General features: G+C 43.7%; 2 protein-coding genes across 4 annotated transcripts; both read left to right on the plus strand.

Annotated features, from left to right (window-relative positions):
• Positions 1 to 1730: 1730 nt before the first annotated feature.
• Positions 1731 to 12401, plus strand: LOC106659804 (calcium/calmodulin-dependent protein kinase type 1G-like). Of its 3 annotated transcripts, none has more exons than XM_023461181.1 (7): positions 1731 to 2122; positions 4969 to 5059; positions 7711 to 7914; positions 8261 to 8432; positions 8981 to 9180; positions 9269 to 9421; positions 10082 to 12401. In XM_023461181.1, exons 1-7 carry the CDS (start codon positions 2089 to 2091, stop codon positions 11385 to 11387), a joined length of 2160 nt encoding a protein of 719 aa, XP_023316949.1. In that variant the 5' UTR covers positions 1731 to 2088; the 3' UTR covers positions 11388 to 12401. The 3 variants fall into 3 exon arrangements, with proteins under 3 accessions (XP_023316949.1, XP_014237992.1, XP_023316950.1); XM_014382506.2 differs by having other exon boundaries at positions 8261 to 8402; XM_023461182.1 differs by lacking the exons at positions 1731 to 2122; positions 4969 to 5059 and adding an exon at positions 7494 to 7591.
• Positions 12402 to 14094: 1693 nt separating this feature from the next.
• Positions 14095 to 15236, plus strand: LOC106659860 (U11/U12 small nuclear ribonucleoprotein 35 kDa protein-like). The gene is made up of 4 exons (XM_014382577.2): positions 14095 to 14226; positions 14334 to 14555; positions 14633 to 14846; positions 14927 to 15236. Exons 1-4 carry the CDS (start codon positions 14224 to 14226, stop codon positions 15061 to 15063), a joined length of 576 nt encoding a protein of 191 aa, XP_014238063.1. The 5' UTR covers positions 14095 to 14223; the 3' UTR covers positions 15064 to 15236.
• Positions 15237 to 16117: the final 881 nt, after the last annotated feature.

Consider the following 16117-nt stretch of genomic DNA (forward strand, 5'->3'; position numbering starts at 1 on the left):
CGTGTGAAAATTTCAAACACGTTTTCCGAAAAATCTAGTCGGTGGAATTAGTTAAAATTTTTACCAGCTATTCAGAGCAACAAAATGAATGCTCTCACAGAGCCGTTTTTCGATATTCGATTTGGAAAAAAAGATATAAATTAAACAAATTTTTCGACTCTGTAGGTTCGTAAGTGGGGTACAGACCTCCTTAAATTACGATGCAATCTTTGATGTTCTGTTTTGCAAACAGCTGCAGATAAAGAATTCAATTCAAGTTTAACATCTTTGCACTCAAAATCAATGAATATTGTTTCATCGATATTATTGGTCTGATTTTAATTTTTTATTTTTATGCTAGACGGATAACTTTGATACTCGGTTTTGAGGATGGTTTTTGACAGGAACTCCATTTTTGGTTTAACATCTACGCACTTAAAATCAATGAATATTTTTTTATTCAACTGTTACTGTAACTGCATAGTCTTATTAATATGATTTGTCTAAAAATTTAACTTTTGTAGTAGTTTTGTACAATTAACATCAAATTCATTGGAACTTTGATGCTGACAAAAAAGCTCGTGGCGATGCGGCGAGGATCGGATCGTAATATACCGGGCAAGGACAATCGATCGAACTTTTCGTCGTTAAAAAGTTTCAACGCGTACACGTGCGCATATAAAAAAAAAGCATCTCATATACGAGCAAGCTCGCGTCAAATAAAAGCTCCGCTGTAGCCAGAGCAGCGCATTGAACGATGGGGGAAAAGAAAAAAGAAAGTCGTGTATCTCCCTTTTTCTCTTTATATTGTGAGGCGCGTGGAGAGGAACCCTGACAAGAGCACGTGCTGCACACACTGCACACTATACACACCTGCTGTGTATCATAACGCACTCGAGAGCTTCTATGTGCATAAACGCGTATGTAATGTTCGCTGTACACACAAACACACACGCAGCTATATATGTAGTTGTAGATCGCGTCAAACAATAGCAGTCGTAGCTCAGCGAAGCCATGCGCGCACACATCACACGCAAGCACGCGTCTGTGTGTGCAAGGTGCATCTCGTCGTGGCGCTGCAGCTGAAAGCGCGCGCGCTTCGCAGCTGGACGGCCTGAAAAAGCTTTGAAAAAGCTCTCGAGTTGTGCGCTCGCGCGAAAGAGTAGAAAAAAAAAAAAAAAAAAAGAAAAACACCAACACCGGTGCAGAGAGTTGCCTCGTGCATCGCGTATACATGAAAATCGAAGCTATACGAAGCTCGGCTCCGGTGACTTTTCCACGCTATATCAAGAGAGCAGTACCGCGCGTGTATTACATTGTCACGCGGATCGCCGAGTGTGTCCGCGCGCAAGCTGTGCGCCATCGGCCGGCGCCTTGTAACGTACGATATATAACGCGTATATTATACTTCAAACACGGTGCACACATGCAGCTTTACATATATAATAATATGCACGTCTCGCGGCGCCGCGCGCGTGTTCTCACGTACTACATACACACGCGCGCCTGTGCGTTTGACGGAGCGAGCTTTTAAGAGCGAGGGAGAGAGAGAGAGAGAGAGAGAGAGAGAGTAAAAAGCACGCTTCTCGCCGTCTGTACTCTAAATTCGTATGATTCGCGCGCGCGCTCGTGTGTGTGTGTGAGTTTGCGCGTATACTACATATGTATATACCAACGACTGTGAACCGCGCTGCTTCCTCATCGTCCAAGAGACCAGTTTCATCGCGAACGCCGCGTCGTATCGACGACGACGGACGCGCGTACGCGAATACACGTATAGGTGCTCTCTTCCTACGTATCGCGTCGATATTTTTTAATAATAAATAAATTAGCGTGCGCGTGTGAGAGTTCGCGATTGGTAATCCATTGCAACGAGATCGTATCGCACGAACGGATGATTGCGTGAATCATCTCGAGGAAGGGATAGGCGCGTACGGTGCATACGTTGGTTCTCGTTAAGTTTACGATTGATTGCGATCAGAAAAAAGAACGATAGTGTGTAAAAGGCCCGCCGACTCTGCGTGGGGCCAGCAGCAGCGTGTAACAACAACAAAAAAGCTCGCGCAAGCTGCAGCTTCTCTCTCGCTCTCCCTCTCGTCAAAGAAGATCATGATTAAAGTCGACGAGACCGATCCAGTCGGCGGTGAGTGTCAATCGCAACAATGATTATCCCATGATGCATGAGACGATAGTGTGTGGCACGTAATTATTCTCACGATGATCTTCGATCGTCGCCCGTTACGTTTCGTCACCGCGCAAGCACGCAATGCCCTATTATCGTTATCGTGTTTCGTCATTGCTTTTTTTTTTTTTGCACGATCGCATTATTACAGAACACATCGCCTTATATACGCATCCGTATTACCTCCCCGGCCGTGACGAAATTCCCCGAAAATTTTTGCCGCCAGTTTCTATTTCGCCGTTGTTAAAGGGAGAGAGACAGAGAGAGCAAGAGGCAGCAGCATGACGGATCGCTAATTGATCGGCGCTACAATTTTGCCTCTTGCCGGAACTGCTGGCGACGTCGGCGTCGACGAACTCGTGCCTCGCGTGCTTTTCCCTCTTCTCTCTCTCTCTCTCCCGATCAGCTAGCTGCTGCTATAGCCTAGCTAAGCGCATATAAATTCCGCTATTTGACTCACGCTATCCGTATGCGAATTATGCGCGATGCGTGTGTGTGTATATTCGTGCAAGCTCGTCGCAAGCTCGTCTATGCGCGAATCACATCCGCCATCGCTTCCGTAGTATAGAGCATAGAGGATGTAGGCGCCACGCCGCCGACATTTTTGCACTTCTCCGGCGACGATGCGATAATTCAACCGCGCGCGCGACACACGACAGTCGTCGAGCTACATTATGTACAGGTGTTAAAGCTCGCGTTCGCTTCGCGCGCGTATACACGCGTCGCAATTGACAGCTACGTTGTTTTCGCGACGTGGCGATCGTATAACTCTACGGAACTGCGTGTTTGCACTGGTGTTCAAGAAAGCTCGGACGAACAAAGCTCGACAGGCGGTTTAAGCGCAGCTGCCAATCGGTATACAAACGATATATTATAAAGAGCCGATCGTTCGATCAGAGTAACGAGGCCTTTTTTTATTAATAACCCTTTCCGACGTGCGCACGCGCACATAAGTACGAAGCCGGATGATCCGTCTGTCTGTCTGAGTGTATAAATTCGCACTCTCTGCCTCCACCCCCTCTCTCTCTCTCTCTATATAGTTGTGTGCCGTATCGCGTATTATAGCTCCGTGCCTGTCTCACGTACGTCTCTCTCTCGATTCTCTCGTCCGAGCTAATAATTCGACTAACAATAACAACTTACGTAATTGCCCGCAAACTGCTCTCTCTCTCTGTACGTGTATCGCAAAGCTCTTTTTTAATTACGATCTCGAATCGCGCGCGGATCGTTGACGAGCGACAACTATCGTATACGCTCGTCTTTCTCGCAATTCCGCACGATCGACACTGCTATATAATAATACGTGTAAGAAAGGGATTTTGTCTATTTTGGCAGCCAATTCGACGCGAGCAAAGAATATTATAACCACGGCGTATATAGATGAAATGTACGAACGTCTATTTGACCCATCGTGTGCGAGTGGTGTGTGTGTGTGTGCGAGCGAGCGAGCTTGCAAGCACGCGTGAAATAAAATGTACGCAGGCAGACACAAACGTATACAAAGAAGCGTGCGTAGGTGCGTAGGCAGCACACATGCACACACATACACACTCAGACACACATATTATATGGCGCGAGCACGAGCCATGCCGGAAATAATAAGAGTAAGGCTCGCCTCGCCTCTATATAAGCGCGCACCGAGCGACTCGCTTTATGGAAAAGTGAGTGAGTAGCGGAGACGACGGCGGCGGCGGCGGCAGTCTATCTCTATTATTAGGCATTAGGGGCTGGGCGCGGCGGTATACAACCGAATTTCGGCCGAAAACGTCCATTTCGGTGAGTGTGTGTGCACTATTCCAGCGTACACATACACTCATACGTACACAGTAGCCTAGAGACTACTACAGATCGTGTGGGATTATAATACGCGTATTGGGCTAAAGACGAAGAGGACGCGAGCTTATAATAATACCTTTCGCGATCGGGTACTATATACACATAGCGGCATGCGCTGGGCAGCTTGCAGGTACTACTACGCCACGAAGATTCGCACCGACAATCATTTCGATGATGGAGACAAAAAAGCTCATTATCTCGATCAAACTATACAACTCGACAAAGAGCTCATTCTCATACACACATATATGTATCGCCAAATTTTCTCAATCGAGTCGCGCGGCGCATCGTCGCGTATATAATACATAACGCAACTTCTTCTTCCTCTTCTCGGGTGGAGGTATTTAATAACGTGATTTACGTCGTTCGCTCGCTCCGCGCCGCGTTCAACGTGCGCTTAATTAGCGCATAGAGATTACGGATGGGTTCGTTAACGCGCAGAGCGCGCCCCGCGATATTATTAATATCATTATTATTTATCCCCGCATTAAGTTACGTTACATTCGTATTATATATATACGCGCGAATATAATCGATGCGCGAGCGTACGAATACGTACTGTATTTGATGTATACGTTTTATAGATATAGATATATTTATAGAATCTATAAGGAGGTCGAATGGCGAAATATCCGCGTGCCCGAGAGACAGAGCGAGAGACGTATACACGATCGGTGTGCGTGTCAAACTTAAACCTCGGATGCAGACATCGTCGAGCCGGGTCATAAACTATACGAGCGTATATAATATATTCGTCGTCGATTATACATTTTATGTATTACAATTATATATAACGCAGCACTACGGAAGAATCTCAGTGGGTTAGGGGGAAAAAAGCGTGCGAGCGTTGTTTTTCTTTCTCTTTTGGGCGGATTTATCGTGTCAAGGCCTCTCTCGTCTTTATTTTGCTTCGATCCGGCTATATAAGATTACTCATGCTCACTTTTGTATTTTTGTCGTTGTCGTTGCAGAGCTCGAGCCGAGCTTTCCCTATCGAGATGTCACGGTGCGCAAGGGGATCGACTTCAAGGACCAGTACAACATCGAGTCCGAGATCGGCAGGTGTGTATCATTATCATTATTGTACATCGTGTGTGCCATACGTGTATATAGTAGCATCTGACCTCTTACCAATAATAGCGAGAGCTTGCATACCAATATATATATATATATTACGAATCTCGTGGTAATTTCTCGATCGTTGCACTTTTCGGTATATAGACACGATCGTCTGCTGGATCGCGGTGCTCGTCGTATACATTTTTGGTATACACACGCATATCCGCCGCGACTATCTACACGCTACTCCGGATACAATAAAAGTGTCCGTACGCAAGCTCGCTCGTACCCGATCGTCGCGGCGAGGCTTTTGGCATTACGTATCGCGCCTCGTCGTCGCGGGCTCTCGGGGATTGGCATTTGGCAGCAGCGGTATTAGATAGCACTGCGCGCGTATACGTACATATAGACAAGCGCATATATACGATACAAAGGGTACGTACGCCAATCGCGAAGATTATATCGTATATAGCTCGGTTTCCCGTTTTGCGCTACGCGTCAAATGGAGCGAGCTTTCGCGTTTGTCTCGAGCGCGCGAGATCGTTTTTAGTGTGCGGTGTATAATACGAGCCGCCCACTCGCCGGCGGGGGGCTCTCTTTCTCTCTCTCTCTCTCTCTCTCTCTCTCTCTCTGACTCTTTCATTGTTGTGGACCGCCAAGGTCGTTATAAAAGCTCTCGACGTCGAACTTCGAGCTTTTATATACACACCCAAACACAGACGTGGCTCGTCGGAACAGCCGATTTATTTACGATTCGCAAGCTGCGAGAGCTTGCGGAGGAGAAATAAATTCCACGAACGTAGCGTCTCAGGAACGCGACCGTATACGCGTCCTCCACCACGCTTCGCGCTACCGTGTATACGAGAGCAAAGCTTCTGGCTAATAGCTTTTCTTTCACCGATATATGAGCTATATAGCCGATCGTTTGTTTTTGCGCTGCCTGCCTGTTTCGGCCCGAGCTGTCGATTGGCGCGTATATAGCGCGACGAAAGAGGTACCCGCTTCCCGATGCCAATGTAAGTCGAGGCAAGCACGAAACAATACACGCATACGCGAGACACGTCGAACGTAAATTTATAATATACTTACGAGTTACGATCGCTTGCAAGCTCTCGGCGCGCGAGATGGATTACGCGAGCATACTGCACGTATCATAGCAACGAACTGTGAATTTTGCATCTATATACGCGCCGATCGCGAGCTTCGAAATCTGCCAACGCGTGTGTGTAGCTCGAGTAGCTTACGCGCGCCTTCGATTCATGAAAATTCTTGGATCGCAGCGGGTCGAATCGCGTCGTCGAGAGAATAGCTTCGCGCTAGCGTACAAAAATTTGACTCGTTCTACTACTACTACTACCAATGTTACTGCGAGTGTAAGTACCGGGACTCGACGTATTCGAGCTTTACCTCGGGTTATTATACATAAAAAGCCGACGCTCGCTTGGCCAAAAGTCAAGGCTAATGATTAATGAGCCGGACAATTTGTAGCGCTCGAATTGCGCTCTCTCGACTCGTGTATTATAAGAGTTATACACGTGCTGCGCGATTGCGTGTGTAAATGGCGTCCCCCCATCCGCACAAATATACAACGATATCGAATCGGTAAAAAAGCTCTTTTATGCTAAGGGGGCTCGTCACTCAGACGCTTCTTTTTTTTACTCGCGTAGACTTCGTAACGCACGATTGCAGTTTTATAATGTATATAGTCGTGTATCTGGCCACTCGACACGCGCATACACCGGGGGGAGGTTGACGCGCGTGAACTGCGACCCCCGCCGTCCTCTCTCTCTCTCGCAGTGCGAACGTGACAATTGCTTTAGCCGAACAATGTGTGTCCTGCAGTGCGATGCTTTACGTAAGAGAGCGTGATTTATCGTGTTTCTTGTGCGGTGTATATGAGCTTTTAGGCGTGTATAAGATCGACCCAGACCTTCGAGTATGTACGAGTGCGAAGCCAATTAACTCGATACACGATCCGATCGTCGTTTCTTCGAGAAAGAGTCGTGCGTGTGACCTTTGCGTCGTTTCCGTATTACGATATTATCAACCATCCCGTTATATGGTTCGTACCGCGCGCGCGCGCGAGCTGTCTTAAACTTTTGCACTCTTAACCGCAAGCTGCTTGTCCCGCTCGAGAATTAACGCTTGTTTCCACGTCTGTCATCGGTCGCGTTGCGCAATTGTTTCGAGCTTTTTCGCGTTTTGGCAGTCGCTGACGCGCGCGCTCGAGCGAGCGAGCGAGCGCCCCCCGAGATCGTCCGCCATTGTCTCGCGTCTGTGAGCTGCAGCGGCTCTCTCAGCAGCATCGTCGTATATAATATGCGTGTGGGACGAAAGCTCCGCTTGTTTTTGTTATATATGCTGCGTATGTATGAGCGCTGTATTTTGTTGTCGCGGGCGGAATTTATCGAACGAGTTCGAACGAGCTCTCTCTCTCTCTCGCTCGGCTCTAATGCCAAAGTGCCGTTTGATTTACGATCTGTAAAGCCCCGGCGAGCTCGCGCGGGCAGAAGAGTAAAAAGAAGAAAAAAAAACGTAAATATAAACATCGCCGCGCAAGCTCGAGGTCACTCGAGAGAGTGAGAGATCGCTTTTCGATCGTTTTTCCTGTTTTTCTTGAATATAAAACGATTTCCTAACGATATAATTCGCAGAGGGAAATTCGGCACGGTGTACAAATGCAAGGAGAAACGGACGGGCCTGTGCCTGGCCGCCAAGGTGGTCAACACGAGCCGCAAGGAGGACAGGCGCGCCGTCGAGCGCGAGGTCGAGATCATGCGCCGGCTGCAGCATCCGCGCCTCATACAGCTCTACGACGCCATCGAGCACGGCCAGAAGATCTACGTGGTGCTCGAGCTGTGAGCGATCTAATAATGATTTTTTGTTTTTTTTTTTTTTTTTTTTTTTTTTTTTTTTTTTTTTTTTTTTTTTTTTTTTTTTTTTTTTTTTTTTTTTTTTTTTTTTTTTTTTTTTTTTTTTTTTTTTTTTTTTTTTTTTTTTTTTTTTTTTTTTTTTTTTTTTTTTTTTTTTTTTTTTTTTTTTTTTTTTTTTTTTTTTTTTTTTTTTTTTTTTTTTTTTTTTTTTTTTTTTTTTTTTTTTTTTTTTTTTTTTTTTTTTTTTTTTTTTTTTTTTTTTTTTTTTTGTATCGCATAATACTGTGAAATATGACTGATTTTGTAATTTCATGCACGTACGCGCGCGCAGCATCGAGGGTGGCGAGCTCTTTGAGCGGGTCATCGACGACGACTTCGTCCTCACGGAGCGCAGCTGCGCGGTCTTCATGCGACAGATCTGCGAGGGCATCGAGTTCGTTCATTCGCAAAATATCGTCCACCTCGACATGAAGGTGATTATACATTATTATATTATTAGACCAGTGAGTATTAATGGACATGATTTCACTTTCTCCAAAACCGTGCTCGTACTTATACAATAATTTTCACTTAGCCACTTGCAGATTTACAATTTACGGTATTCGCCATCTAGTGGTCAATACTGAAAGTAGTATAGTATATAAAGTGGTTGAAAACTGCTATGTTGCACTCATTGAAATGTTCGAATTGTCATTTTGACGGCCTTTAAAATGCGCTTGATTTTATTTGTAACGCAATTGTAACATAAAAATCGACAATAACAAGCGTAATTAATCGCCGTGCATTTGGATACATTTAAATTTTTTATTTTTTCATCATGAGGCCATTATTCATGATGAACATTTCTACTCAGAGATATCTGTATACTTTTTTTATTCCTAATGGGACACATTACTATTGATAAACAGAAAATAAAAGACAACAATAAATATGATTATTCACACTTGAAAATTATCGTCAAAGAATCGTTAATGAAGCGATAAGCTCGCGCCAAAAGATTTGTCAGAAATTTACCGACTTTTTTCTCACGCTCTACTTTGTGTACACGCAGCCGGAGAACATATTGTGCTTGACGAAGGAGGGCAATCGCATCAAGATCATCGATTTTGGACTGGCCCGCGAATGGGATCCCAAGAAGAAGCTGCAGGTGCTGTTCGGCACGCCCGAGTTCGTCGCGCCGGAAGTCGTGAACTTCGACCAGATCGGCTTCGGCACCGACATGTGGAGCATCGGCGTGATCTGTTACGTGCTGTGAGTCGAGCTTAGTCGCTCTTTTTCCCCCCTCCTCGCTATTTTCACAAAATTCTTGTTGTTGACGTTGGGTATGCGTGATATGCAGACTCTCGGGACTGTCGCCGTTCATGGGCGACACGGACGTCGAGACGATGGCCAACGTGACGATCGCCAAGTACGACTTCGACCACGAGGCGTTCGCCGACATATCCGAGGACGCCAAGGACTTCATACGCTGCCTCCTGGTCAAAGACATCGCGTAAGTCGACAAAAAGATCGTAATTGACTCGATTTTGGATCATACATATTAATAATTGCTTTACAATAACGATCACTGCAGCGCAGTTGTGGCTTGAGCTTGCGGCTATATATAATTCTTGTCGCTGAAATAATCGCTTGATATGCTGCTTTACGTAATTAATTAATTTAAAAAAAAAAAAAAAAAACAAAACAAAAACGATTGATCGTAGCTTTGTGTGTGTGTCTCATGTAAGTTTCTACTTTTTGTATAAGCGCACAAAATCATTCCACTACTATATCCATTAAAAACAACGAAACGCCACTGTAACGGCGATACTTTCTTCAGCACTATGTATCTTAATTATAAATGTTACAATAATATTAAAAAAAAATAAATAAATAAATCATCATCGCACATGTATCGATAGTTTAACAAGTTTACCTCTCTCATTTGGACGCGTGCAATCTGTGCGGATCCGACAAATCGCGAAGAACACGACTCGCACACGCGTATTAAAAAAAAAATAAAGATAAAACAACTGCAAGTGTACAAAATCGGAAAAAGTGACGATTATAAAGCATTATATCGAGCAAAATTACAAAAATGGCAAGTACGATAAAAAAAAAAAACGAAGTTCGATGATCGGGACAATTTGGTCTTTCTGGCCTCTGCTTTCAGAGCACGAGCCAGCGCAACGGATTGTCGCGAGCATCCCTGGCTCGGTGTGCGCTATCCAGCAGCAGCGGCGAAGACACCATTAGTGATCACCAGGACGGAAGCGTCGCCACCGGCCAGCAGCAGCACAGCCTCCGATCAGCAACCCACTACTACCAAGCCCAAGCCCAAGCTCGAGCTCGACCTGACCAAGGACAATTTGCGACTGTTCATCGAGCGCTGGCGCGACCACCCGGACAGCCCGTACGTGGTCGAGCCTCTCGATCATCGCGATAACACGAACAGCGCGTCGAAGGCGGCGGGCCCGCCGAGCCTGCGAAATCATCGGCCGTCGCCGTGCGGCAGCGTCACGTCGAGCGAGAACACCGAGCCGCTGAGCCCGGCCGCGACGACGACGACGCCGACCAAGACCAAGACCTTCAATCTGGTGGTGCCCGAGGTGGCGCTGGGCAGGCGTGCCTCCGAGGGCCGAGTGATGAGCTACTACGGCCGGCCGGATCCGGTCTCACAGATTCACCTGGCCGAGGAGATAATACGCCTGTCGCAGCATCTCAGATCGTTCACGGTGGCCGTCGCCGCGGCGTCCAGCAGCAACGACGACGACGACGATGAAGACGATGATGGCAACGAGGAGAAAAATGACAAAAGCAACAATAACAATAATAACATTAGTAAATTGAGCAAAGAGTCGACCAAGTCCGCCGTAGTTGACGCGTCGAAGAATAAAAGTTCCACTACGACTACTAGTACCAGGCTACGTTCGAAAGCCACGACGAGCAGCCAACAGGAAAGAACGGAGGAACACACGAACGAGATCAACGAGAAGCTGTCCAAGATCGCGAGGCAGCGCAAGCTCAACGGCACCGCCTTCAAGAGCTGTCAAAGCTTCGACAAGTACAATACGGACAAGGAGGACGAGTCGCCGAGCACCAGCTCCATGAGCTCGACGTTCGTCGGCGGCTGGCGACGCGCCAAGCGGCGCTTCGGCGAGACGTGTCGCGACGTGCCGCGCATCGCCGATCTGCGCGACCTGCACAAGACCATGAACCTGGACGAGCCCACCAGCACCAAGGATCTGCTGCTCAAGCTGATCGACGAGTGGTCGGAGCTGCGCACGAGGCCGACCACCAACGCCGCGAGCTGGAGCAGCGCCGGCCGCAAGAGCATCAGTATCGACTGGTGCGGCGAGGACTCGGTCGCGCGCAGCTCCATCAACTCGCTCGCGGATTACTTCAAGGCCACCGTTCAGCAGCAGCAACAGCAGCAGCAGCAGAACAACAAGTCCGCCAACGATTCGGATCAGCGCTGACCCTCCGCGTCGTGATTCTTCTTCACTTTGTTCTTTCCACGACGAATGCAAGAAAGCTATCTCTCTCTATTTTTAATTTTTACGACGCGAATGATTTTTATACATATATATTATTGTAACGAATAACACGTGGAACCTCTCTAGTAAATATGACTGTTGCTGTATACATTAGACATTCCCAATTTCGTTTCTGCGCGCGCTAAAATTGGTATTATATGTAATACGTGCCGATATCTATGTGCTTGTCCGCGTGAACGGAAACTATATTATATACAACGGCTTAACTGCGATATCGAGTGTATTCTTACGTTTTTTTTTTTTCGTGATCGCCATTATATACTGTATTATAAAACAATTACGTTCGACGATTGCCTAGTCGCAACGAGTGCAATGATTTTAATTATTCTACATGCGTCGCGTCACTTTTGTTGGGATGTGTGCGAGCAAGTATTGTGGCAAATTTAGCATATGTATAGCTGTTGCTAGTATTAATTGTGAGAAGAATGGAATACTGTGATTACGCGATCGAGGCACGAACATCCGATAATTAGGCTAAGGCAGTGAACACGTCTGAAACATTGACTAATCCCTGTATCCTCTTTGATTGATAACTGCCACTCTGAAACTAATTTATATATATTATAATATGCGATCAATCTGTGTGTCTCTGATGCGTTGCTATATGCGCAGCATATACATATCTTATGTATGATAAAATTAAGTAATTATTGAAAAATTATTAACATGTATCGTAGGACAAATTGATAGATTCTCGGATAGTTATGTTTATATGATTGTTATTTTGTATGGCGTTGTATTGTAATAGACGAATTGATCAGAAAATTATCTAATGTTTATTTCAATCGATAGACTCGATCATTTATACAATCAGTTATCAAAGTCAACTTTTGTACTTCATCGACACGAGTTCTAAATTATATGTAGATTATTGTGTAATAAAAAAAAAATAATTTAGTTGACTGCAAGATGCTCAAGAAATGATGAATAAAATTGAATTTGATATTTATAACGAATAGTCTTTTATATCTCCTTACTTGTAGTGGCAAATCCTTGATGTTACAAGTTTTTGTACTAACTTTGTGTACCCCACCAATTAACCAATTAACGCCAAAAGGCTTGCCGAAAATAAAACAACTCGATTTACATCAAATAACCGAATAATAATTTTCCCAGGTGAAAATAGTATGTAAGATCTGACTCCAGATCTGGCATCAGATCTGGTATAAGATCTGACAAATATACACCAGATCTGACATCAGATCTGATACCAGATCTTGTATTCGATAATCGACATCAGAACTTATATCAGATCTGACATGAGATCTAATGTCAGATCTGAAGTGACTGTAATGCCTTCAATTATTTAAACAATAAGTTTATTAATAATTAAAATTTTATAATAAATCTTAATAATAAAAGTTGTTGAATCAATTTAAATTCACATTATCAGAAACCTAAATATTGTAGGAATTTTTCTTAAAGGTATTATCGATGTGATTATTAAAATATAACTAAATTTGTTATAAAGTTTTAATTATTAATAAAGTTATTGTTTAATTAATTAAAGGCGATACAGTCACTTCAGATCTGACATCAGATCTGATGTCAGATCTGATATCAGATCTGATATAAGTTCTGATGTCGATTATCGAATACAAGATCTGGTATCAGATCTGGCGTACATTTATCAGATCTTATACCAGATCTGATGCCAGATCTGGAGTCAGATCTGACATACTATTTTCACCTGGGTTGGAGCTGTCAAAATTAACGTCGCTTAACACGGGGCTTGTGCGTGTGCGGTTTGTGCGTGGTAATTTTATTATTATATTACGGCTGACTGAAACTGACCGGCAGGAAACGACCCGGTGCCGACAAACTTCTGGAGCATCGCTGGTTCGAGTCGTCCCTGGAGAATCCCATATCCAAGGTGCGCCTCAAGCGCTACGTCATCAAGAAGCGATGGGTCAAGGCGGTCAACACGATTCTCGCCCTCAAGCGCATGGGCGCCCACATCAATCTCGAGCTCGTCTGAAGAAAAAAAAAAGAAAATTAACAAATTTTCATTCGTTGTCAAGACTGTTTTGTAACGCCCGATCGACTGAACGATAATTATATGTCTGTGCACGCGAGCTTCCGGATATTGACCGATTTTACCCCTTTGATACCATTTTGTTGTACGGAAGTGTGGTCAGTTTTATACATGGTTTTGTCCCTTTCTCGGTCTCCAGCTACAATTAATAAAGACCAAATCAATGAATTTTACTCGTAGCTTAATATTTTTCCAATTCACAATTTTTGTTTATTAAAATTTATAATTAGTAGCATTGTAGTAGTTTTTCCGCGTAAAATTTGATGTGCATTATTTTATTGATTGTATCGATAATTTATGAGTGAATACAAAATCTAATTTTAATTTTAAAATTCATTCAATTTAAGAAAATATTGTAATATTTAAAGTAAAAAAGAGTTTTTTTAATAAAACAATAGAATTTTACTCAAAACTGTTTTTTCAATTTTCCTAAAGTTGTTCATTTTTCTATAACTCGCGCCAGTGCATCGGAAGATGCACCGACACGTTTTCCACTCAGTTGTTCGGCGATCGACCTACAGGTGGAGTAACTTGCTTGTCGATGCGGGTCTGTTGACATATGAGCAGACGACAAGAAGCAGATGACTGCACGCAGCACATCATAACAAACATGTACTGAATACAAGATAACAAAATATTCTCTAACTTTTGCTTATATTTGCGTTCGTTTCTTTCTGATTCTTTTGATTTTCAAGGACTCTTTAATCAATTCAATTCAGCATTATGGTAAGAATTATTAGATCAATTATATTCAATAATCATTACTAATAATGATTGATAGTAAAATAAGATATAAAATCAAACAATGAATATAAAAATTTAATAAATTGCAGGATAATTCAAGTTTGAAGAACTGGAGTGCTTATTTTAAAGACGAATATGATGCGTTAAAAGCTGGAAGTATTGATGGCACAGATACCGAACCTCACGATAAAGCAATCACTCGAGCATTAGAATCACGCTACGTTCCTCCACAAAATCTCAAGTCAAAACCAGAGAGAACTTTATTTGTTTCTAGGTTTGGACCTAGAGTAAGCAAGAATGATTTGAAAGAGGTAATGTGGATTCATAAAGTAACACATAAATAATTATATATTATGGAAATACTCATATAATTTTTTTATTATCTTAGCTGTTTGAGCAACATGGAGAAGTAGTATCTGTCAAAGTAATATACGACGTTGTTACTGGTCATTCAAAATGTTACGGATTTGTAGAAATGAGATCAGAACGCGATGCCTGGAGACTGGCAAGAAGGGTCAATGATTTAGTTCTATTCAATCATAAACTATTCGTTGATTTAGAAGTTGGTAGAGTTATGAAAAATTGGAAGCCAAGAAGACTTGGTGAGTTCTTTTACTGTTTATTTTCTTATTGCTTAAACTTAATTCCTTAAATAATAGAGTTAATTTTATATTATTAATAGGAGGTGGTTTTGGAGGTAAAAAAGAATCTGGCCAATTGAGATTTGGTGGAAAAGAACGTCCATTCAAGAAACCAATTTCAATGGAAGCATCATCATCATCGTCGTCATCATATCATCGTCACAGAGATACTGACTAAAGTATAGTTATTCAATTGAATGATAGGTATACTTAATTGATGCATGTACATAAAAAAATTACCAGAAGTATTGTTGTAAATAATTAGATTTAATTAATTCCATAAATGTGGAGCTTTGTTGCTTCCTTCTGTGGTATAGTGATTTTTGTACCAATAAAGTAAAATATGTTATAAAAATATCTTATCATGTGGTGAAAATTTAAAAAATACATTTAATATTTTTGAAATCTGAATTGTTAAGAATCATTTGAAATTTAATTAACTGTAACTGTACTGGCTTTTTGCTCTGATTTAAATGTTTAAACAAGAATCAAGAATCAAGAAGTCAAATTTAATTTCCTGTCAGCTGATATCTGATGAGAGTAAACCAGATTTTCAAACAGGTGAATTTCTTGCGCATTTCGCACTGAAATTCAAGATTTGAGGACTATATCACGAGAGAAATCCGTCTCCCATTCACACTCATCTTGGCGCGTAGTCCCGAATACGTCAGTGGTAACTGCCGCTCTCGGATACATGTAAACAAAACACATCGAAGTACGTTCGTAAATTTTTACTCGACACGATACATCGTTGGGAATTGGTGCCTGTGCGCGCGCGTGCGACGACGACGACGACAGTCACGTTCAGGACGACAATCATGAACGGCTCGGAGATTTATCTGTACGTGGCACCGAACGGCGAGCTCGTGTCTAACTACTTTCTGAACGAGGCCGACAGCGACGCAAGAATCAAGAGCAAGGACGGCCGCGAGGTGCCGGCGCACAGGTGCATCCTCTCCTCGGCCAGTCCGTCCTTCCGGATGTTCTTCGAGAAATGGGCGGAGGAGTCGGTGCCGGTGATCGTACCCACGGACATGAGCTACGAAGCCGTGACGGAGACGATGCGCTTCATCTACCAGGCCTGCGTGAACTTCGACTGCAAGCCGGGCATCGTCGAGGAGCTGGTCGAGGCCGCGACCATTCTGAACATGCCCAGGTTCAAGAGGTACTGCGAGCAGGAGGCGTTGAATCGCTCGTTCAGCGGCATGGGGCTGTGACGAGAATCAACGTAT

This window comes from Trichogramma pretiosum, unplaced genomic scaffold (genome assembly GCF_000599845.2).
Source record: "Trichogramma pretiosum strain Unisexual culture from Peru unplaced genomic scaffold, Tpre_2.0 scaffold36, whole genome shotgun sequence".
NCBI classification, from domain to species: Eukaryota; Metazoa; Arthropoda; class Insecta; order Hymenoptera; family Trichogrammatidae; genus Trichogramma; species Trichogramma pretiosum.